The 24737-nt window shown below is 35.8% G+C and overlaps 1 protein-coding gene across 2 annotated transcripts in view; it reads left to right on the forward strand.

The window, feature by feature from the left end:
* The first annotated feature begins 1754 nt into the window (after window positions 1-1754).
* The window catches only part of LOC121426211 (SWI/SNF-related matrix-associated actin-dependent regulator of chromatin subfamily A member 5-like), a 33724-nt gene continuing 10741 nt past the window's right edge, over window positions 1755-24737 (forward strand). Inside the window, exons 1-15 of one of the 2 annotated variants that reach the window (XM_041622460.1) lie at window positions 1755-1884; window positions 9487-9555; window positions 10023-10189; window positions 11116-11320; window positions 15708-15887; window positions 16457-16612; window positions 17850-18050; window positions 18488-18597; window positions 19191-19417; window positions 19837-19958; window positions 20730-20882; window positions 21929-22061; window positions 22692-22837; window positions 23653-23886; window positions 24414-24527. In XM_041622460.1, the coding sequence (XP_041478394.1) occupies window positions 1834-1884; window positions 9487-9555; window positions 10023-10189; window positions 11116-11320; window positions 15708-15887; window positions 16457-16612; window positions 17850-18050; window positions 18488-18597; window positions 19191-19417; window positions 19837-19958; window positions 20730-20882; window positions 21929-22061; window positions 22692-22837; window positions 23653-23886; window positions 24414-24527 (2268 nt within the window). In that variant the 5' untranslated portion in view covers window positions 1755-1833. The remainder of the gene's footprint in view (window positions 1885-9486; window positions 9556-10022; window positions 10190-11115; window positions 11321-15707; window positions 15888-16456; window positions 16613-17849; window positions 18051-18487; window positions 18598-19190; window positions 19418-19836; window positions 19959-20729; window positions 20883-21928; window positions 22062-22691; window positions 22838-23652; window positions 23887-24413; window positions 24528-24737) is intronic. The other variant, XM_041622534.1, reaches the window with a different exon arrangement.

A 24737-nucleotide genomic window follows, 5' to 3' on the forward strand; every position in this document is an offset into this window, starting at 1 on the left:
ACAACAGGCCTACATAATTAAATGACAAACAGAATGGAATACCTTCTTTAAGACCCAAACATCATTGCTCCAAGAAACATTTTTTCCTTTAAAATCTTTGAATCAAATTACAACCATTAGACAGTGGCTTGCTCATTATCATGCCTATACCCCCTTTCAGTTCCTTATTAAAATATTCTCAGAGTGCGGAGAAAGAAAAGATCACACCACACTTACATGTGGTTGATGACCTGTGGCAACTCATGAGTGATCACGAAGAGACCACACCCACCCGATCTGGCACGATCTCTATTCTAATCAAGTGGTTTAAAAAAAGCCATGTAGGGCCGTGTCAGAACCAACTATGCATGAAAACAACCTCGGAATGACTTTCACCTTTTACATAATAAAATCCTAAAATATGTTATCCACTTCCAGTAACAAGCTTCTATTGATATAAATAGCAAACGTTTTCAATGCATATAATCAGTGGCGGACCGTGACCCCGAGGAGACAAAGCACGGGGGGGGGGGACACGGCATTGTTCACAAACAATGCAGTGCCCCCCCCCCCACGCCCCGCCTCCTCCGGGTCACGGTCCGCCACTGCATATAACAATAAAAAATAAAGAGTTATGGGAAAAAAAGTCACATAAAAAAATACAATAGAATCTGAGAATGTTAACATTCCTACCTTGCACTGAAAAGTGCGTCTGAGTGGTCACAATTTCCAATGGTACCCAATCCAGAATTTTAAGCATAAATAATAGGCCTATATCTGTTTAAATACATGTTTACAATAGCAGAGAATGTCGTTGACATACATTTCTTGTCATTTACAGTGGATGTGACACTCACAATTGCTAATATTGCCCTATTCAACATTTAGTACATACACAACAGGCCAACAAAATTAAGTGACAAACAGAATGGAATACCTTCTTTAAGACCCAAACATCATTGCTCCAAGAAACATTTTTTCCTTTAAAATCTTTGAATCAAATTACAACCATTAGACAGTGGCTTGCTCATTATCATGCCTATACCCCCTTGCAGTTCCTTTTTACAATATGCTCAGAGTGCGGGGAAAGAAAAGATCACACCACACTTACATGTGGTTGATGACCTGTGGCAACTCATGAGTGATCACGAAGAGACCACACCCACCCGATCTGGCACGATCTCTATTCCAATCAAGTGTTTTTTTGTTTTTTTTTGAAAAAAAAAGCCATAGAAGGACCGTGTCAGAACCAACTATGCATGAAAAAGAAAACCTCTCAATGACTTTCACCTCTTACATAATAAAATCCTACTATATGTTATACACTACCAGTAGCAAGCTTCTATTGATATAAAAAGTAAACGTTTTCAATGCAAACAAACAACAACAAAAAATGAGCTATGGGGACCAAAAGTCACGCTAAAAATATAGAATCTGAGAATGTTATTTTTCTTGTTGACATTCCTACCTTGCACTGAACAGTGCGTGTGATACAATTTCCAATAGTTCCCTATCCAGTATTTTTTAGCATTAAAAAAAGAAAATCAATAATAGGCCTATATCTTTTTAAATATACAAATAGAAACAGAGAATGTCGTTGACATAAATTTCTTGTCATTTACAGTGGGTGTGACACTCACAATTGCTAATATTTCCCTATTCAACTTTTTAGTACATCCCTTTCCTTCTTTCCTCCTTTTCTCTTGGTTTGAACTTCAAGTTTTCCACCACTGATCGCGATACTTACCAAACGATACTTTCGTTTATCGTCAATTGCGCGCGCTCATTTGCAGCAGGTCATCTGGTGGTTCCCCTTTGCATTTTGCACGCGAGTACCCTTAATTTTGTGCAAAAATGGCTGATTTAGAGGAGAGAGAAGACACCCCTTCACCCCTTGGGAACCCGGTAAGTAATTGTAGACCAAGATGATGCTATTATTGTTTAATTTTGTTGGTTTAAGTTTGTTTTATGTGGTCTTGAAGTTAGCGGCGTTTTATTACCCGTCGTCATTTTCATTCATTTGTCTTGGTCGGTCCCACGTATTGGTTTGGGTGTAATGTATGTTTTGACATGATAAACACTGTCACTGAACAAAAGAATTGTGATGACTGAAAGCAAGATGTTGACATTGATGAGATTGAGAGGCTGATGATGTCGTTGTTGGAGAGTGTTGTAGCTGTTTCAACTAAGCAAACAATATCTCATGACGAGATGTCATTTTTTCTGAACTTTTTTTTTACTTGAAAGTTGAATTAAATATAAAAAGAGAGGCAAATTTAAAAAGTTCAAATTTCAAGCAAATTTCAGATTTCAGAAAATTTAGTCAGTCTTTCAGAACAGAATTCATTCACACAAAAGAGTTAAACAAAAATCACTTTTGATAAAATGATACTGAGTTCCATTCATTTGTGCTCTGTTTTCATTATGTAGGTATGTTGCAAAAAAATAAATCTCAGAAATAAGGTAGGCACGGCCGTAGTCACTAGATGGCGCTGTCGCGGAAGTGCTCAAAATTTGTACGTAAGTTTCGTCCGCTTGTCAATGAGTGAAATCGCATAGCGATGCGATATCGTCAAAATTAAGCCCCTGTCAGCGCGGATGAATATGATATTTTCTCTTTGTGATTGTCCTCCCGTGCGATGAAAAATATGTCATCGTAATGCATAGGACTTTCGCGAGCTACCGAAGTCATTTTCGTGCCCCAAATTCCATGAAATCTTCCAAAAATAACCATGAAAGTGTCGGTAAGTCAAAAGTGTCGTGAGTTGCTCTCAATTCTTACCTTATTTAGTTGTATTTCTTGCAAAATGGGTCTCGAAGTGTTCTGGATTTTCCGTTGATTGTGAAACTTGAATTGATTTCCTTTCTGTGTCTTGCAGTTAAATTGCAGCGCGGGGAATCGCATAGGCTGTGGAAGCCCTTCTCAGTGAGGTTTACAAGCTGAGCTGCCCTTGAATTTGGTCGAATTTCGAGCCATTTTTATCGCGCGCACGGGATGAATAATTAACATAACAATTAGCAGATTAGAGATCAAGATTACGTCACGTACGTGCGTACGTGTGATACACAGAAATGAAATAGAACTTGAATCACACGGAATCACAGTCAAGAAATGCTTTGTTTTCTTTGTTTGCTAAATGATTTCCTGAATTTAAAATCATGAATAAACACCAGAGTAATGACATGAAGGAGATAATCATGGTCATATGAGGAATAACTAAATATTTTCTGAAAACGAGTGAATATGATGGGGCAATAATGTGCATGCACTGGAAAATGAACATTCACCTCACTGTCAGTGCCGTGGTGTCAGTCACTCAGACACAGTGCTTTACTGTCTTTTACTGGCATTTTCTTTGCACTGCCGCCGCCACTGGTTTTTCTTTTGCCAACTAGATTAAAACTCATTTATATATTAATATGTTTATTGCAATTTTTGAATAAATGGTAATACAAAGTGGAAAAAAAATGAAGATAAAAATAATTTGGACTAAAATATGCCATCACCCCCCCCCCCCTCTAAAAAATACTATCTTGAATGACTCGTTTATTTAATTTGCATTGAAAAAATAAATAATTGTATTTATGCACTTTTTTATTTCTCATTCTTTCTGCCAGAATATCAGATGCCATCATGAATAACCTCACCTCCAGATTGAACTCCTATTCCTAAACATCTTGACAATGACTATCTACTGAGATATCTTGCCTTCTTGAGATTGGAAGTTTTAAGTTCAAGTCAGAGTGACCTAAGGCCCTACTAACAAGAAGAATCCAGATTTACATAAAAACAAATCCCACGAAAGATACAAACTGATTTTACTCTTAATGTGTAGTGTGTATGTGAGACTCTGTTTGTGTTTATTTTGAGGAGGACCTCCTGTCTCTGTTTTTATTATTTTATTGACTGAATGAATGATCAATACCTAAAAGTGAGAACTGATTTTTGAGGAGAGTACATTAGTGTATGGTTTTGAGTGAATTTGATTTGAGTAACTGTTTTTCTTTATTATTTTTCTCATAATTATTATTTTGCCTTTTATTTTCTATTTTCAGTTATATATTGTCAGTTACATTAAGTTGAACTTCCAAATTTGATCAAAGTGTTCAATTCTTGGGATAGAATTTTATCAGGTAATAAAACTGAGTTTGATAAATCTAAAAAAGGACACTGAAAAAAATATGAACACTTGGAGATGCTCACTAAGAAGAGGAAAAAACATGAAAGGAAATGGAACTTAAGTGGATGTTATAGCATGCCTTTCGCAGATCTCCAAGCACCAGGAATCATAGGTGGCGGAAGTGGGGGGGGGGGAGTATCCCCCTATATTTGAGGGTTTTTTTTTTTTTTTTTTTTTGTTGATAACCTTATTTTTTAATTTTTTTTGGCTTGTCAATTTTCAATTTTGTTTCCTGTGTCCCCCCCCCAAGATATTATTTGGTCACTATCTTTTTTTTTCGGGGGGGGGGGTCAAAAGATTTTGGCGGTTCCCCCCTAAAATTTTTGGCTTCCCCTACCAATGCCAGGAATGTTGATGTTCAACTGAGAGTTGCTGAAGTGGAATCTCCGTTTGTCTGTGAACTTGTTATAGAGAATGATTATTCCAGGACAAGTTAGATGATATTACCCAGCCCATAGCATACATCCCAACAATGGAATGGAGGCAATATACCCCTGTAATACATGAAGTATCATATTATCTTTAGGTTGGTTTGGAAAGTAAGTCCTCTAGTCAATATTAATGTCTGCCCAACAAAATGGTACTATCTGGCAATTTGGTGGTTCAATCACAAGCAGAAAAAGTTTAGTAAATTGACACTAGTAAGACAATTAAACAAATATAATACAGCCAAACTGTCTGACCCCTTACTTGACTACTGACTTAACTAATTATTGAAAAATGACAAGGGATGCTTAGGCCCTTTGTAACCATTTCATTGGGCAGACTGAAGCAGATGACTAGAATTCATACTTTCATGAAGATGAAGGAACATCAAAATGATTATTACAATTTAGCAAATATGAATTTATAACACTGTCATGGTTATAAAAAATAATGAATTTCTATCAAGTAAAATGACAATACAATGTAAGACATAACTGCAATAAAGTAATTTCATTTCCAAAAGATATCTTCCATAATTTAATAACCAAATTTCTCAAGATAATATTTCTTCTGCACAGTGTATGAAATGCTCAGTGTAAATCATGCTGTTTATAAATCTCTAGGAATTTTTTTTTTTCAAAATGAAAATACATGTAAACTTAATCAAAACCAGGGGTGGTGGATCCAGGATTTATCCTGGGGGGGGGCACATTTTCAGGATGAAAATTTGTCAAGCAAAAAAGGGCCTTATGGGGAGGGGGGATTCTTTGATGAAAATTGCGTATTTTCATTACATCTTGACTGTAGCTCTCAAAGGGGGGGGGTTGAGCTAGATGTGCCCTCCCCCAGATCCACCAGTGATAAAAATCAACATTTATGAAAGATTGCATACCTTATATTCTGAATTGGTAAATTCAATGCATATGTCTACAAAATGAAACTGACATGTTTGGATAAATTGCTTATTTTTGTTTCAAGAAAGAATTCATCAATAACAGCTTAGAGTTATTGAGAAAACATCAAGAAAAAATAATATTCTGATATGCAATAACTATATCTATTTTATATATGCTTTTTTTTTCCAAAAATTTAATCCTTGACATGGGGGGCTGGTTTAGTAGTCAAATTCACCCCCCCCCCCCCCGTTAAGTAAAATGCTTTATCAAAATAAGATTATGCTATCATTTATAAATTACTGCATTTTGGAGCCCATTAAAATTCAAAATGAATCATAGAGGGCAGTGCCACACCTTATTCACTGAAATTAAGGAGGGGCATGCACAGCTGAAAAACTATCAGCAGGGGCAATAATTTTCACTGCAATGTTAGATATCCTAAAAAAAATCCTGAAAACACATAATTAAAATGAAATTAAACTCCCAGGAAGTGCCCCTGTATACTATTACAGCCGTTGACCTGTATATTCTCAAGGGGTTCAAACAAAGATTGATCTGGCATTGGAAAATAAAAGGAAATTAATTAACACCGCCCCCCCCCCCCCCCCCCCCCCCCCCCCCCGCTTCAACATTTTTTTGTTGTTTGCTTCTGCTTGCAACTTTATAAATTTACCCGATACACCTTTCAAAACTTTTGGCTCCATTATCATGATTATGCCACTGTTCAAATATTATTTATTTGGAAACCAATGCTAAAACTATAAGGTGAAATGAAATTACATAAAGAAAAAAATATATATTTCACAAAGTATAAAATCATAATGATGTAGGTCATGTTGAAATTAGACCCTGGTCTGGACTCAAAATTAGATCAAGTGTAGTGTAGACCAAATGTAAATTAGACAAAGTGTAGACCAAATGGCAATTAGAATTTTTTTAAACCAAATGGGTCAAGCCCATTTGGTATATGTATAAAGACTAAAATATATGTATATAAGTTAAAAAATATAATTAAGTAGCCTAGGTTGTGCTGAAATTAGACCAACTGGACATTTCACAAAATGAGAATTAGACCAAGTGTAGACCAAATGGGTTTAGGGGGGTTTAGCCCATTCGGCATTAGACTAAATGAGAAGTGGGCAAATTGCATGTGAACCAAATGAATATACATATTTACAATGTGGAACTGCATGATATAAAGCCAATTTTATGTACCAGTATTTGACAAAGTAAAAAAATATATAATTATATAGGTTATGCTGAAATTAGACCAACTGGACATTTCACTAAATGAGAATTAGACCAAGTGTAGAGCAAATGGCAATTTAGTTGACCAAATGGGTTTAGCCCATTTGGCATTAGACCAAATAACAAGTGGGCAAACTGCATGTAGACCAAATGAAAATACACCAGAAAACACATTTCACAAGTTGGGACTGATATAGAGAGCCGTAGCAGACGACGGAGATGGGTACATGATCTGCGTCCGCAAAAAACGCGCACGCATCTATGTACTAACATGAAAAACAGCATATGGGACGTTCTGACTAAAAATCGCACATGCGGGGCTATTTGAGAGTCACAGCAGAGGACGGCTAGCAGACGCCGACGGGCGCGCGCATTTAGCGAGCACATCGTGATCGTTTAAACTATCGATAGTAAGGACAGTGTATTAACAGGGACCCGCGATGTCTATGACTTTTTCGACCCATGTTGGTGCTATGAAACTGCTCTTTTTTGCAGTTTAAATGAATTTTACGTAAGTTTTAAGTGGTTTCACATGACAAATTAGATATTAAGAAATTTTTTGATATCATTCTTGGGGACAACAAACACATTTTGAAATTCTTGTTGTCCTGCCTAAATAAGGTGTTTTCTTCATGGCATCATTTAGAGCTCATCAAGACCTTTAATTTAATACCTCATTTATCTCAATAGCTCCAGAAATAAGAAAGTTATTGCAGTTTTAAGGTCATATAAATCGCCTATTCAATTCTTATGTATTTCTTTGTCTTTTAAGCCAAAAGTTGTGATCTTAACTGGGACCAAGGTGCACTAATAGAAAACAGAAATGCGCATGCATTTGCACATGGAAGTGCCCCAAAACACTCCCCAAAATAACAGACGCCGCTGAAACAGGGACATAAAAAACATCTTTAGCGTCAGTAGATTTCATTCAAATTTCACCACAATATAGTTTAAATGTTGCTCTATCGGAATGAATACATTGTAGAGTGGTATGATACCTGTAAATGTGAATAGCAAGAGGTTGAAAGCAAGGCCAAAGTTCCAGTAGCACACAGAGTCGCAAGATTAGCAAGTGAGAATTTTTTTCAAGTCTATATAGCTGCCATAAACATTCAACTACGTAAAAACAATGATGCAATGGGGAATAACTTTTCCTTGGACATACAAAAACAATACAAAGCAATGCCTCCACAGTCGCCCTGCAATTCTAGCCAGCACACTCAATGCCTCATTCAGAATGCACCTAGAGGGCGCATTCATTGAATGAGTGGGTCTGGGATCCTTTTTCATTCACCAGATCACACACAGACACACACACAAAAATCATTAAATGGACAAACAAAACTGTCTTTTTAATTGAGAAAATTTAACTAGAAGAATTCAATTTACTATAGAGCCAAGTCACACATGGATGAGGCCCAAAGTCTAATTGTAGTAGAAACTAAAATTTTAGAAAATCATGTCAATCTGGAAGTTCAATTGTCATAATGATCATTATAATGATTGTGGGCATTAATAGAAAGACAAGACAATCATTTATACCCAAGAGCAAGGCCAAGAAGGCAAGAACAAGAGAAAATAAGTCAAACATTATCAACCTCATTTCAACACATGGGTTAGACTTAGCCTTGAGGACTCTAAGATCATATTTTTTAATGATTTTGATATTGTGATTTGATCACGAAGTCTTGAACCACCTCCCATATACATTCATGTATTAGAGACACATGTAAACAAAGATGGATTTCCCTAAGAAATCCATCTTTGAAGATAGAAATCACGTAAATGTTTGTGATTTTACTTATCTGTACACCTTCATAAGCCTAATGCGTATGAAGGTTCCAAAAATTTGTTAATAAAAAGGTTTGAGAATTTGAGGTTTCTTATAATAATAATTATTTATAATCACGTATTAGATTTTATTATTTGTTCAATAATAATTCTTATCTATAAATTGTTCTTCAAAACGGCATTTGTAAAATCATTAATTAATTGTATTTGCGTTGTGTACAAATAGATCGAGGGATCTACACGAGATTGGTCTGGTAAGAAACCTCCAATGAGAAAAAAAAATGAGAAAATTCATTGGAATAATTGGGCACTAGATCTTGATCATTGTAGTTGGAGTTCGCAATGGGTTGTTTCCACACCCAAATTATCTCCTAGGTATACTCTAAGAGTGTGTCTGTCACAAGGTTCATGAGCTTGATAGATCTTTACTGATACAAGTTGGACAGATCAGTTGAAAAAATTTAATTAGGCTTGTAATATTTATTCTTTACAAGGTCTTATTTTTGTGCTAAGGTAAATGAAACTAAGGTGGAATATTGTAGAGAATTTTGTCTGCCCCAAAATGAGGACTGTCCTCGAAAACAAGGATAGGCTATCCTTTTAAGTCAAGACAAACCATACCTTGATAAATTGATATTACCATATCTATATCACTTTTTGTATACTGTCCACTGCTAGTGGCAATTACGATAAATCATAGTGCTAAGTCTAAAACTAAGAGTAAAAATAAATTCTGTGACCTCATCTCCTAGTTCACTGTCTATTTTTTATGATTCCCTGTCTTCCTACAGTTTTGTATTGAAAATCTGTGTTTATGCTGTGTAGTGCATTCCTTTAGGGTCAGCACTTTAATTCAGTCTAGATTCTGACTTGTTGCAGATTATTTTTAATCAAGTTATTCATAAATAACTTTCGAATTAAAAAAAAATGACACCAAGGTTTTTGTTTGATTACTTCCCATACAGGCACTAAAATTGAAGATGCCCCCCAAAGCAGGTGGAAGTGGTTTTGGGGAAGAATATGATGCCAAATTGGTGAGTAAAATAATGTACTTTTTATTTTCCTAATCTTCATTAACCAAAAAATGTTACATGTAATTAGTTTGAAACTATCCATAGCAAGCCATGCTTTATCACTAATCTTTCTATTAAATTGCCAAAGATGTTACCAATTGATGGTTTGCTCTGGGGGAAAAAACAGAAAGAAAATATAATATCAACATTTTTAAGGGTTTTTAAAAATGATAGATAAAAACTGAATGTTGATTTTTGAAAAATAATTTGTTCCTTGTTATGAACTCATTTCCACATTGTTTTACCAATTTTTCACTTTTTTAATTGCTATTTGGAAATGATGTACTAATGTGTGTACCACATATAGAAGTTTACTAATTACCCTTTTTAGATGCTTTCTTATGCATTTGCTCATTATAAGTATGATATTTCCAGGTCTAGGCTAGCCCAAGATAACCCACTGACTTTGTTCATTTCAACCCTTACAGGAAAAGGACAGATCATCTCGATTTGACTTCTTGCTGCAGCAGACAGAGATCTTTACTCATTTCATGAGCACAAGCTCCATGAAGTCGCCAACCAGTCCACTCAAACTTAAACCGGGCAGACCCAAGATGAAGAAAGATGAGAAACAAAAACTCTCTGCAGTTGGAGAGTGAGTACTTAAAGCAAAGAATTTATATATTAAGATCAAATCCACAACCATGTTACCAGTACTCTGATTTCAATCAATAGAGTAGAATCCAACTCCACAGTAAATTTTCATAAAAATTGGGCAATGATATCTCTTGAAAATGAACTGAGATGAAATATGCTGTTACATTGGAGCTTATACAATCCTCTTTTTTTTCAACTAAAAAAAAAGAAATATGGACAGTTAATAGAGATTTAATAGATGCATAGGGGGAGGAGAAAGGTGCTTTTTTCCATCTAATAATACAATTTCTAAAAATGGAAACATTTTTAATGTGGTCATTTGAAATGCGTTTAAATATTAGAGTCAGCCCTATTACAAATTGTTATTACATTGGTTTTGGTATAATCTCTAAAAGAATGTAAGATACGTCCACATGAAATGATTATGACCTTTAAGAGCAATTTAAGACACATATACATGTATATGTTTGGGAAACCCTTTCCATCTTTCTTGCCCCGCCCTCCCCCCCCCCCCCCCCCCCCCTCCCTTTCGAGCTGTCTTCACATATTTCACTTCATTTCACTTCTGGATCAGAATTAAGATTAGAGTTCTAGAAAAATGCCAAAGAAATCTTAACCAATAAGGATCATGTTCTCAACAAATATCATTTGATGAGGTCACACAAGCACATTGTAAATTCCTAAATTAATTTGTACATTTAAAAGCCACTTCTGATATATCACTCCAACTCGTTTTTTTCACTTCTTTTCATTTATTGATTTTTGTAGTTTATGCATGTAACTCATTGAAACCGTTATTCTCTTTTCTGAGTATATGAAATTTTTCCAGATTGTTTTATGTGAACAAACTGAATCCATGTATTATTGCATCATGGACAAAAAAATCTTTATCTAAGTAATGTTTCACTGTCTCTATTCTCCAAGCAGTCATCGGCACAGAAAGACAGAGCAGGAGGAAGACGAGGAGCTACTGACGGAGTCCCGCAAGGCTACATCCGTCATCACACAGTTTGAGAAATCACCAACGTACATCAAGTCTGGTGAGATGAGGGATTACCAGATCCGAGGTCTCAACTGGCTCATCTCGCTCTACGAGCACGGCATCAATGGTATTCTAGCCGATGAAATGGTAGGCAGATCCGTATATATATTTTGGAGTGCAGGGTTACACCAAAACCGAATTCTCCCGAATAAATTCAAACCCATTCTGATGGATTCGGAACCTATTCGTCTCTTATTGGGGAGCTCTCCAAATACGAGAAAAATAGGTACAGTAAGTCCTGAATTAAAGCAGAATTGCCAAGAATTTACTACCCTGAATGCCCCCCAGAATCCAACCGAATACGGTCAGGATGTGGCCTGAATGAAATTTGTCATGGCCACATTCAGGAGTAATTTGGAGGATGTTTATCCGGTTTTTGTCTCCCCTGCGAAGCAGAGTGAGACTATAGGCGCCGCTTTTCCGACGGCGGCGGCGGCGTCAACATCAAATCTAAACCTGAGGTTAAGTTTTTGAAATGACGTCATAACTTAGATAGTATATGGACCTAGTTAATAAAACTTGGCCATAAGGTTAATCAAGTATTACTGAACATCCTATTAGAGTTTCATGTCACATGACCAAGGTCAAAGGTCATTTAGGGTCAACGAACTTAGACCATGTTGGAGGCATCAACATCGAAATCTTAACCTGAGGTTAAGTTTTTGAAATGTCATCATAACTTAGAAAATATATGGACCTAGTTCATGAAACTTGGACATAAGGTTAAGCAAGAATCACTGAACATCCTGCACGAGTTTCACTTTACATGACCAAGGTCAAAGGTCATTTAGGGTCAATGAACTTTGGCCGAATTGGGGATATCTGTTGAATTCCCATCATAACTTTAAAAGTTTATTGATCTGATTCATGAAACTTGGACATAATAGTAATCAAGCATCACTGAACATTTTGTGCAAGTTTCAGGTCTCATGATTAAGGTCAAAGGTCATTTAGGGTCAATGAACTTTGGCCGAATCGGGGGTATCTGTTGAATTACCATCATAACTTTGAAAGTTTATTGGTCTAGTTCATTAAACTTGGACATTAGAGTAATCAAGTATCTCTGAACATCCTGTGCGCGTTTCAGGTCACATGACCAAGGTCAAAGGTCAATGAACTTTGGCCAAATTGGGTGTATCTGTTGAATTACCATCATAACTTTGAAAGTTTATGGATCTGATTCATGAAACTTGTACATAAGAGTAATCAAGTATCACTGAACATCCTGTGCGAGTTTCATGTCACATGATCAAGGTCAAAGGTCATGTAAGGTCAATGAACTTTGGCCATGTTGGGTTTTTTTGTTGAATAACCATCATATCTCTGTAAGTTTATTGGTCTAGTTCATAAAAAGTGGACATAAGAGTAACCATGTATCACTGAACATCTTGTGCAAGTTAGAGTAGTATTCAAAGTCAGCACTGCTGCTATATTGAACCGCGTGATGCAGGTGAGATGGCCAGAGGCATTCCACTTGTTAACATTTCAAAACAAGCCAAATCTCTCCACGAATGTTCCTCAATCCCCCAAATTTTCTTGCATTCGGGGAGGAAGAAAATTATACTCTTGAATATGTGTATTCGGGTGGATTCGCAGTTGATTCAGTTCCGGTGTAACCCAGGCTTGACCCCCTACCCCTTGGGGGGGGTATATGTTTTTACAGGGATATAAAAATGGCAATTTTTTGTCATTTCAAGGGTGAAATGCCCTTTAACCTGATGCATTTATTTTCCTCTGCCCCACACAATCATTTGCCCTGTATTATGAAAGAAGCTGATAGTGTTGAGAGTTGAAATGGTTCTTTCTAATTATACAACTGATATTGAATGCAAGCATTTGATGTAACATATTCCATTCAAGTCAAATCAATTCAACTTTATTTCCACAGTTGAAAATATACATATATATACAAATTATTGACATTAAAAGATATTTCACATGTATTTCGCAAGCACAACTGCTTGTATAAATTGGCCCCATACTGATTACAAAAAAAATCATATGAATATACAATAAAATTAACGATAACAATGTAATCATAATCATAACACAATTACAAATAAGTCCAAGAAAGAGAGAAGGGGGATGAGAACCTATCATTACAATGAAAGGAAAGCCGTGTTGACCCCGTGTTTTAATAATTATAATAATATTGGATATTTAAAGGCGCTAAAAACAAAAAGTACCAGGGCGTACGTATGAACAATAATTCAACTTTTGCAATAATAACCACAATCAGTCATTCTAGATAAAAAGGGAAATTAATTATTGAGGAAAAAGGTATGTTTTAAGGGAAGATTTGAAGCCAAGAATACTGGAAGCATTTCTTATTGGAAGCGGTATGGCATTCCAAGTCTTGGCAGCAGCTACAGCAAAATGTTTTTCGGCAGAGGAGAGTTTCGACAAGGGAATGCAAAGTCTGCATGTGACAGTGATTGAATGATGATAACGAGAGGGTGTGTATACTTTGATGGTATTATTAAGATATTCAGGTGCCAAAAGATTTAGAATCTCGTAAACATATAAACAGACTTTAAACTGAATATGTTGGAAGAGAGGTAACCAGTGGAGTTCCTTAACTAGGGGTAGTGCTGCAGCCGAACCGCCGAACCGAACGGAAGTTCGCCGAACTTGGCACTTCCGAACCGGACCAAACCGAACCGAACACAAAGGCCTGGTTCGGAAGTTCGGTAAAAAAAAAAAAAGTATGTTAATATGCAATGCGTACGTGCGATGACAACATACATGTAGATTTAAGTATAAAATAAAAAAAAATATATTGGTTAGTGATTGTGCACAAAGAGAATTTCCACTCAATATATGTTTAAAATCCACTATGATAACTCCCATCTCATCTTTGATTGAACTATTCTCAACTTAAGAATATTTTATTCACATAAATATATTTTTTCTTGATAAAATGAGGGGACATTTTGAAGCTAAACTCTGTATAAAACTGTGGTGTAATTACATGTTGCTGTAATCAATCGTGATCGTAATCGGACCTAATCATTTTGTATTTAATAAAGAAAAAAAATTCATTCCTCGTAAATGACAAAGTATGACAGTTTCGGTCTCGTGTTTGATTAAATTTTTATCATTTTCAATTTTTTTTATAAACATGAATATATTTTTTTCCTTATAAAATGTGGGGACATTTTAAGCTTAACTCAGTTAAAAAAGTGCAGTTGAATTACGTATTGCTGTAATCGGACGTATATTTAATTGTTTTGTATTTAAAAAAGAAAAAGACAAGACATTAATTAATTCCTTGTGACTGACAAAGTAATGGTAAAGTATATATATTCCACCTTCTGAAATTTCCATATTAATATAAAAGTTAAATAAGAGATGAATGAATGAGGGTGAAAAAACAGAAAAGATAAAAATTCAAACCAAATCAACGCATGTTCCCTGATCGATGTTCCGGAAATGGTTGGTAAGGAAAGTTGAAACAGGAAGTCCAAACAAACTGCTCTCGGTTGCTATTATACAGGTAAAATTTGTATTCCGAACTTGAAACGTTTTTCCGTTGTCAATATTTTCTTAAAAGTGGTTTAATCTGGTCAATTACTGAAAACGAAATGATAAATTATTAGTTCCATCTTTGTTCTGACGATCAACGCCGAGTGATTTCACAACACTAAAATACACAGTACAGTCCCATGTACTCATTTTCGGTTGGAAATTTGTTTGAAGTCATGTAGTGTCGATCTTTCTGGACCAAGAATGGACTGATATTTTATCTTTTTAAAGTATTTCATTGACCAGATTTTACCACTTTTCAGAAAATAGGGACTTTCTAACACACTCATATTCTTTGGAATGTGAATTCTACCGCTATAATAACAGTTGAGTGGAGGTTGTTTGTCTACTGTTTCGACATTCCCGATCAACACTTTCCAATTTGAGAAGCTGCGTTGGCAATGACATCGTAATCGATCATGATCATAGCTACATGAAATAATCATGAAAAAAAAAATATTCTGATCTTTGTAATTCTGTTTCTGTTCTAATTCGCTAGTTATCAATATTTTTTTCTTTTGATTTTTTTTTTAATTTTAAAAATGTAAGTAGAAATGACTTATTTTTTGTTTAAAGATTAAAACAAAAGAGAGTTCAACAATTTTCATAACTATTCTTTTTAGAAACAAAATTTATTATGGATATATTACAGATCATCTTGGAGATTACTTGTTAGTGGGTCGGCGATCTTTATTCTTTATATGTTAAATTTAGTTTGGCATTTATTGCCGAACTGAACCAAAGCTCGGAAAAATTGCCGAACCGAACCCGAACATGCCGCCTGACTTGCAGCACTAACTAGGGGTGAAGTATGAGTTTGGAAAAAAAGTAATCGAGTGGCACAATTCTGAATAACCTCGAGTTTTCTTCTATTCCTAGCTGAAATGTTTTCTCGTTGTGAAATAGATTTAATAGAAGCATATTTGGTTGTCTCCTTTTTACTTTGCAGGGTCTTGGCAAGACGCTACAAACCATCTCGTTGCTAGGTTACATGAAGCATTACAGACACATCCCTAGCCCCCATCTTATCATCTGCCCCAAGTCTACGTTAGCAAACTGGATGGCCGAGTGTGAACGATGGTGTCCTTCACTCAGGGCTGTCTGCCTTATAGGTAACCAAGATCAGAGGGTGAGTTCACACGTGCCAGAGAAATATTTTTATCTTTGCTGGCAGTCTGTACAGTCTATGCTGTGTTCGGTTCACTGGGCTAATAAAACCTTATATCTCAAATAAAAAAAATAACAGTTTAGTTTAGTGTTCAGTTTTTCTCGTTTTCAATAAACTCGTATATATATCAGTAAATTCAGCAATTAAAGTAAAACAATGCATGCAATATAAAATTTCAATTATAAATTTGAAACCAAAAATAGTACTCATTGCGATCCCAAAAAATAATAACAACAACAATAAGGGATAGAGGCTTGTCGATCTGGCGCTGCACAGCGGCTGCTGGGCCCACGATCAATTGGGCAAAACAAAGTTTTGGGATATTTAATTTCTGATGTAAATTTCGAACAATAAAATAAGGATATTTTTTTTTATTTTGAGACAATAAGAGGTTGTCACCATATCATAATTCTAAGATATAGCTTTTGCCGAGTTGCCATCAAATATGTTTTAAGTATGAGATACAAGATAGTAACCAAATGAAGTTTAAGAGACTTTTTCTTTAAATTCTTCCTCCCCCCCCCCCACAGTCTGCCTTTATCCGAGATGTGATGATGCCTGGAGAATGGGATGTCTGTATAACATCATACGAGATGGCTATCAGAGAGAAGTCAGTGTTCAAAAAATTCAACTGGCGCTACCTTGTCATTGATGAGGCTCACAGGATAAAGAACGAGAAATCAAAGGTATGTCAGGGTTCCCAGCCCATCAGGGAAAATGATTTTACTTTTTTTCCAGTCAAGGAAAAATCAGGGAACTTGATTTTTAAAAACACCTCAAATCAGGAAAAAATCAGGGAATTTTGATTGACCCAAAAGTCGAAAGCAAGGTAGTCAGTCAGACTCTATTATATTTTGTTGCATATCAAAACACTATCCATTGAATGACTGGCTATGGTGGTTTTGGGGCCTGTGAAATAGTATTAACTAGTTTGCATTATTGTTTTTATACTGAGCAATCGGGCAAACATGACGACCACCACCTCCATTATTAATGTCCATTAGCCAATGGGTACAAGTACAACACAGGGGTTTGCTTGTTCCTTTGATCTTGTCTGTAATCGGGAGTGGCAATAAGATAAGACATTTATTCATCTTTCTTTCTGCACATTCATTTTGTCTTACAAGTGTGATTTCACATGATGCAAATCAATTGATCATAAAACCATTGTTGCTGCAGAAAAAAGAAACATGGCAAATAACAAATTACGTATTGAACGAAAGACAAGGAGAACCCCTGAAAAAGCAGGGCTTGTAAGGCTAGGGTCTCCTTTGTTCCAAGTACATGACTAAATAGTATTCAGTGTATACATATAATTTCTTTAAAACTAAAAAAACAAAACAACTAAAAAAACAAACTAAAACTAAACAATGAAAAAAACACACAAAAAAGGAATAGAATACATTGCTTGAATGTACAATTATTAAGTCTAATAAACGAACAACAATAAGTTTGGATAACATGACACGAAAAAAAAAGAAAATGGTATGAATCAATAATAATAGTAAAGGAAAAAATAAAACATAATAATAATTTGATTAGATATATAGTAATTGCATGTCGAAGAGAATCCATCTACATCTAGTTTGTTTTTGTTTTGTACTTGCCATGTTATCTACAAGTAGGTTACGGTTAGGTTTTGTGGCACTAGCGAAGATTAAGTGTTTTGATATTCAGTGAATTTGAAATATGACAAATGTTCAATGATGGTTGCATAACTAATATGAAGGAGTAGGTGTTTAATTATATTGTAGAGCTATAGCAGGCATGTTGATAATCTTTATTTGTTCAGATTGATCTTGAGCGATAATTGGTTTGGCAAAATTCCACATTTGATGGACTTTTAATTCAACTATTTTTTTGCTATTACCAGCTGAATCTAGCTTAAGCTTGAGTGCTTGAAATTTCTGACCTTTTTATCAGCTCTCTGAGATCGTCCGTGAGTTCAAGACCACCAATCGTCTCCTGTTGACCGGCACGCCCCTTCAGAACAACCTCCATGAACTGTGGGCCCTCCTCAACTTCCTCCTCCCTGATGTTTTCAATTCTTCAGAGGACTTTGATGCCTGGTTCAGCACCCAGGATTGTCTCGGCGATGACGGTCTCGTCCAGAGATTACATGCTGTGAGTTTTATAATCTCATTCGGGATATTAGATATAAATGAATGTATTTGCAGTAAACAATGATTTCATGTGTAAAATCATGAAATCTACAGGTGAAAACTGATCACACTGAAGATCACTAACAAAGATAAGCACATGTGGGACAGTGTATAGTAAATCGCATGGAACAAGACCGACAATTTCATCCTTTTTTTGTGTGTGTAATTTCTCAGCAATAACACAATTTCTTTCTGAATCCTTTGCTACGTATTCTTTATTTATACAGATATACACTTGGGCGGTCTTTTGATTGGATTCTGTACAAATTTATTTTGAAATTGTTACCACAACTGACATTTTGATCATAGCTTTTTTTTTACAAATTGGCAACACTTTTAGAGATAATGATCACCTTGATATCTGCCAGTTATACAATGCTTCATTTATTGTCATCATAGGTGCTACGTCCCTTCTTGCTTCGACGTTTGAAATCTGATGTAGAGAAGGCTCTACTGCCTAAGAAAGAAACTAAGATGTATGTGGGTCTCAGCAAAATGCAAAGAGAATGGTAAGTTGATTAAAAATACATGATGATTTATTTATTCATGCTTGAAGTACATTGTACTTAATGTTATATATTGCCAATGTGTGTATGTAATCATATTTTAAACGTCCTCTCACAAAACCACATAGATAAAGAAACATTTTAAAGAAACATTTCTATTAAGTGTCTTAATATTTAAATGCCTTTTGCATTCACAGGTTTTTTTTTTTCAAAAGCCTAGGATTTTCTATTCAACAAACAAATAATTAGTTAATTGTATGCAATGTAAGCTCTGTTAGTGAGTAAATTGCACATTTTCCATAATTTTGGAATGGTTAGTTAAGTATATTAACAACCCTGAGATACACTTGAAAGACATCTCTGTCAGCAACAAAGTTGTACATTTGGACAATTACAAGAAAATTGCAATTTTAATCTGTGTGTTACTTTTTCTGTGAAAAATATCTGTATTATTGAATAGAAAATTGGTGAAAATTCCTATTTCTAGACACTTCTTAGCGATTTGTTCGTATTTCTTGGCTGTTAGGATTGGCAGCTATGCATTTGGCATTCATAGGCACTCTAACTAAAAATATCTATCATCATGTTGTTTATAGGTACACAAAGATCCTCATGAAGGACATTGACGTCGTCAATGGAGCTGGAAAATCTGACAAGATGCGACTGATGAACATCCTCATGCACCTGAGAAAGTGTTCCAACCATCCTTACCTGTTTGACGGTGCTGAACCTGGCCCACCTTACACTACCGACAAACATCTGGTGGACAACTCCGGAAAGATGGTGGTCCTTGATAAGCTCTTGCCTAAGCTCAAAGAGCAAGGTAAGTGCAGTCAGTACCAAAGCAAAATCCTCTTTTTTTTCTGATACCATACAATCAAAGACGAAGATAAATTCATGGCTTATTGTTTATGTAAGAGAGCCCAAAAGCATGAATTGTACCGAAACTCATTATCTTTGTTTTCAACCTCATATAACCTTTTTTTTTCCCATTTGAAAATATTGAATTGTAAGACAAAGGCAATAATTGGACACTACATATACAGCTATGCATCCAAGTTGTTGAATCAACTTCCCTTAATATAAGAATACCCCAGTCTGTTTTTAAGTCATCTATTGAAGAACCATCTTTGTAGGGAAGTATTGATATAGATCTTAATTTAAAAAAAAAGCGCAACCTAGTATATTTATGTAGTGGCTGTACTATTAAAAAATCATCTTAGTATTGTTCTTTGTCTGAAGGGTCCCGCGTCTTGATCTTCAGTCAGATGACCCGTCTACTGGACATCCTTGAGGATTACTGCGTATGGAGGGGTCATGCCTACTGCAGGTTGGATGGTCAAACTCCACATTCGGAGAGACAGGTAGGTAGTGTTATGCTTTGAGGCTGGACTCGAGGACAATTTCTAGTATGTGGCTTTGGCCTTGCTCTTGTCCTCAGAAGTCAAAATTTTTAGGCCCTTGGCCTTGGGTATGTCTTGGAAGAGGCCAATAAGATTAAACTAATAAGACCGCTGACAATAAGACTGAACTTAATTTGTAGAAAGTCATTTGTAATGAGTAATTTGATCCTTAAGCCTCACCTTAGCCTTGAGGACGCATGTGTGGATGTGGTCTTGTTCTTGGCCTCCGACAATCTAGTCCTTTGGCCTTTGCACTGGAGGTCTGAAGTCCTTGGCCTTAGGGTAGGACCTGGGATGAGGCAGGGAAATATTTTGGTAATAAAAAGGTAACAATGTGTCAATATATGTTTTTGGGGGGGAGGGGAATCATTAGTATTTGTAATTTTCGAGCCTCACCTTGGCCTTGAGGACAGGAGTAGTGGGCTTGGTTTTGCAGACAACACTGTGTTTCAGGCTGCTATTCACCATTGCAATATGCTCTGAATCAAAACCTTTCTTTCTCAAGCCAAGTAATCACTCCCACATTTCCTGTGAAATTTCTTGTGTCGCGTCAAGCATAGTCCAATGCATACTGATGTGAATCGCTCAATGATTATCCATATCTTGTTTACCCTCCCACATTAGCATTGATCACACATTCCATGCTCAGAAGTGTATGTTCTTGTTGCAATTATTTCACATGTTCGCATCACATAAAATCAAACCAAATTCATAACTCTTTCACATTTTCAGGAAAGCATAAATGCGTTCAACCTCCCAGACAGTGAGAAGTTTGTGTTCTTGTTGAGCACCAGGGCTGGGGGTCTCGGAATCAACCTCGCCACTGCCGACATCGTTGTCCTCTACGACAGCGATTGGAATCCTCAGGTCGATCTCCAAGCCATGGTGAGTTCATACTTTCCACTAACACAAAGCATAGAGATTGATCATACATGATTTTTACATGTGATCCTACAGTGTGGCCAGTGTGATCGATCGTAAAAAATTTGTTTGTTAACAAATTTTCGCCATTATTCCTATTTAAGATCAGTATGCTCGATCTGTAATGAAATGAAAATCATAAGATCAGTATGCTCGATCTGTAATGAAAATCATAAGATGATAAGTCAGAAAAAATTGGAACCAGCGGGATTCGAACCAGCCATCTACTGCTTTCCAGGCAGCGACTCAACCACCAGGCTATTCTGGTTCACGGCTAAGTCACGATGAACTGGAATTCAAATACCCTCGATCCTCTTCTTTCTGACAGATCGAGCATTCTGATCTTATGATTTTCATTTCATTACAGATCGAGCATACTGATCTTAAACAAATAGGAGTAATGCCGAAAATTTGTTAACAAATTATAATTTCCTCCTATAAAAAAAGCCTCTTAGTTTACTATCTATTGTCCTCGGCGGACGGCATTTGAATATTAATGAGTCAGAAAGAAGAGGATCGAGGGTATTTGAATTCCAGTTCATCATGACTTAGCCGTGAACCAGAATAGCCTGGTGGTTGAGTCACTGCGCGGAAAGCAGTAGATGGCAGGTTCGAATCCCACTGGTTCCAATTTTTTCTGACTTATCATCTTACGATTTTCATTACAGATCGAGCATACTGATCTTATGATTTTCATTTCATTACAGATTGAGCATACTGATCTTAAACAAATAGGAGTAATGCCGAAAATTTGTTAACAAATTATAATTTCCTCCTATAAAAAAGCCTCTTAATTTACTAAAAAATTTGTTCTACAATCATTTCTAAGATTTGTGGTAGATGGGAACTAAGACATAAAAATATGCTGTATCAAGTGTTCTAAGCACCATTTCGCCTTATGCATGGCAGAGTCAATATTTTTCAATTTGCTAGAAATCAGTTGAGGATTGCATGTTTTATGTATGGCCCGTTGCACTTTATTGAAATCTTTCTACATTTTTTTTTCATAGGATCGTGCTCATCGTATCGGTCAGAAGAAGCAAGTCCATGTTTTCCGCTTCATTACGGAGAACACCGTAGAAGAGCGTATCGTAGAGAGGGCGGAGATGAAACTTAGGCTGGATAACATTGTCATTCAGCAAGGTATGTGCAGTTGCGTGCAGAATGACCCTGTATGCCATACATTATGCGTCCTTATATTTTTCAAGATTTTGCTTCAAGACGGAATTCGATATAATATATTTTCATAAATTTATTGTATTTGCATTCGCTTTGTACAGCAATGTTAAAAAGTGCAAATTACTGTGTTCAGTGAGTCATTTAATATGTGAAAATAAAAAACACCGGAAATATTCAGTGTATACAGTATGTAAGCCCCTTTATATAATGACCATGTATTTAGGCAAAATTTCAAGTTTCAGTTCTTTATGGGATGAACCACACATGTAACATCAATCAATTATATCAAATTTAAGACAAGACAATAGCCTTTGATTTATTCAACAGACATTCTTATTTGGTCAGGAGTAACTTGGAAGTAAGGGTTGAGTAAAAGTGGTAGGAATAATTTAGGGGGACTTTGCCAGACTAGACTAGATTGGAGTTAACTCGCTCTGAGTTAGTTACTCAGAGTTAGTTTCTGTTACATCAACCAAGATACTCCTGAATTTTCTCCAAAGTATCTTGCTATTTCTCAGAAGATTCTCGCAATGATAATGATTCAGAAAGAGTGAATTGTTAACTCATTACTTTTCTTAACTCTATCCATTTCAGGACGTCTGGTGGACTCCAACCTGAAGATGAACAAGGATGAAGCCTTAGAGATGATCCGTCATGGAGCCAACTTCATCTTCTCATCCAAGGACAGCACTGTGACCGACGAGGACATCGACCATATTCTTCAAAAGACCGAACAGAAGGTTTGCTCTTTGTTCTTTATGGCCCGTATTATGAATTTTGTTTTAATTTAAACTCTGGTTTAAATTTTTTATTTATTTATTTAATTTATTCATTCATTCATTTATTTATTTATTATGTATTTAAAAAGGGTAGCCCCATCAGTAGTCAAATACTGTTGTACTTGGGGGGCCCTGCATAACATAAAACGAAACAAAATACAAACATATACAATACAATGGGAAATACAAATCCTAAAAACATAAGCAGATGGAAATTTAAGGTATTCATCTAATAACAGAAAATTGTATGTATGAAATTGAGAACAATAATTTAACCCAGAGCTACAAGTTGTTGTTATAGTAAGACTATGGAATGCCAACTGAAATAAATCTCCAGTCAGACAGGTTCAATTTATCTGCTCATTTTACACTGAAATAATAACTATTTTTAAATAGTAGCCAAGATGTTTTTTTCATCATAAAAGGATGATGAAAGAGCACTGTAAACCTTAGAAATATACAATGTAAACAAATTTTTGATATTTTCGGCCTCCAATAATTTTAGCACAAAGTTAGACAAAATTAAACCTCATACGGGCCTATGTCTTAACCCTAAATAGGATGGGTCGCTTCACGCGATAAGTTTGAATTGAACCAAAGATTTTTCTGTGATTTTTCTTGACCATTTTATTTCAAGTGTCCAAAGTTAGATAACATTTGTAAGTGCGTGTCAGACTAAAAAATTACAAAAATTGTGATTTTCATGTGCAAGTGAAATGCATATTCTGTTTCTTGCCAAAACAATTGTATCATTTTATTTCCTTATATCTCACTAGACTTCCAAGTTCAACGAGAAGCTCAACCAGATGGGAGAGAGTGGTTTGCGTAACTTTAGCATGGATGCCCCAAGCAAGAGCATCTTTTCCTTTGAGGGAGAGGACTACAAAGAGAAGCAGAAACAAACCGGTATCAACTGGATTGAACCGCCCAAGAGAGAACGCAAGGCCAACTATGCCGTGGATGCGTACTTCAGAGAGGCGCTCAGGGTCAGTGAACCGAAGGCTCCTAAGGTATGTTTGATCTTTTCGTTACGGGAAAGGTGTAGGTTTGTATAGTGTTTAACATGTCTTTTGTTTTGAAGGTGGATTTGACTTTGATCAAATAGAAGTTGGCATTTTCAAAATTTGAATGAATGCAGAGGCTGTGATGGGTAACAACTTTTAGGTTTTACTGGGAAAATAATTTGAATTTCATAGATCTTTTCTCAAGATTGACAAAGTATTGTCTTCTATGATAATGATAGTGATTGTGGTGATGATGATGACGATGACAATGTAATGCAGTGTGAAAGATGATGGTGATGTCAGTGATGATGCTGATGATGATGATGATAATTGTAATTATAGTGATGATAGCACTGGTCATGGAGATGATGATGAGGACACTAATGATTATGATCATGATGATTACGATCATGTTTATTATCTTTGCATATCTTTTTTCAAATACCCCTTTACTACTTTCTCATGAAATATTATTACTCAAGACATTTGAAATACTTTTACTTGATCAACCGATAATTTCATCATTTTTTCAGGCTCCAAGACCACCCAAGCAGCCCAATGTGCAAGACTTTCAATTCTTTCCTCCTCGCCTCTTTGAACTTCTTGACAAGGAAATTTACGCCTACAGGAAAGGCATTGGATACAGGGTAAGTTTATGGTAGTGACATCAAGCTATTGTTGTTTATGTTAGTGTTAATACGTTACCATTCAAATGACTGCTCGAAGCATAACTTTTTCACTATCTTGTCAGCTTTTGACCTTAGGTAAAAAAAATTTACCAAAAGTTGCTGGAAATTCACATTTCACATCTTTACATCCATGAAATGTCCATCTATTGTCCATATTTCCTTGGAAAT

The sequence above is a fragment of the Lytechinus variegatus genome, chromosome 1, assembly GCF_018143015.1.
Source record: "Lytechinus variegatus isolate NC3 chromosome 1, Lvar_3.0, whole genome shotgun sequence".
Taxonomy (NCBI): domain Eukaryota; kingdom Metazoa; phylum Echinodermata; class Echinoidea; order Temnopleuroida; family Toxopneustidae; genus Lytechinus; species Lytechinus variegatus.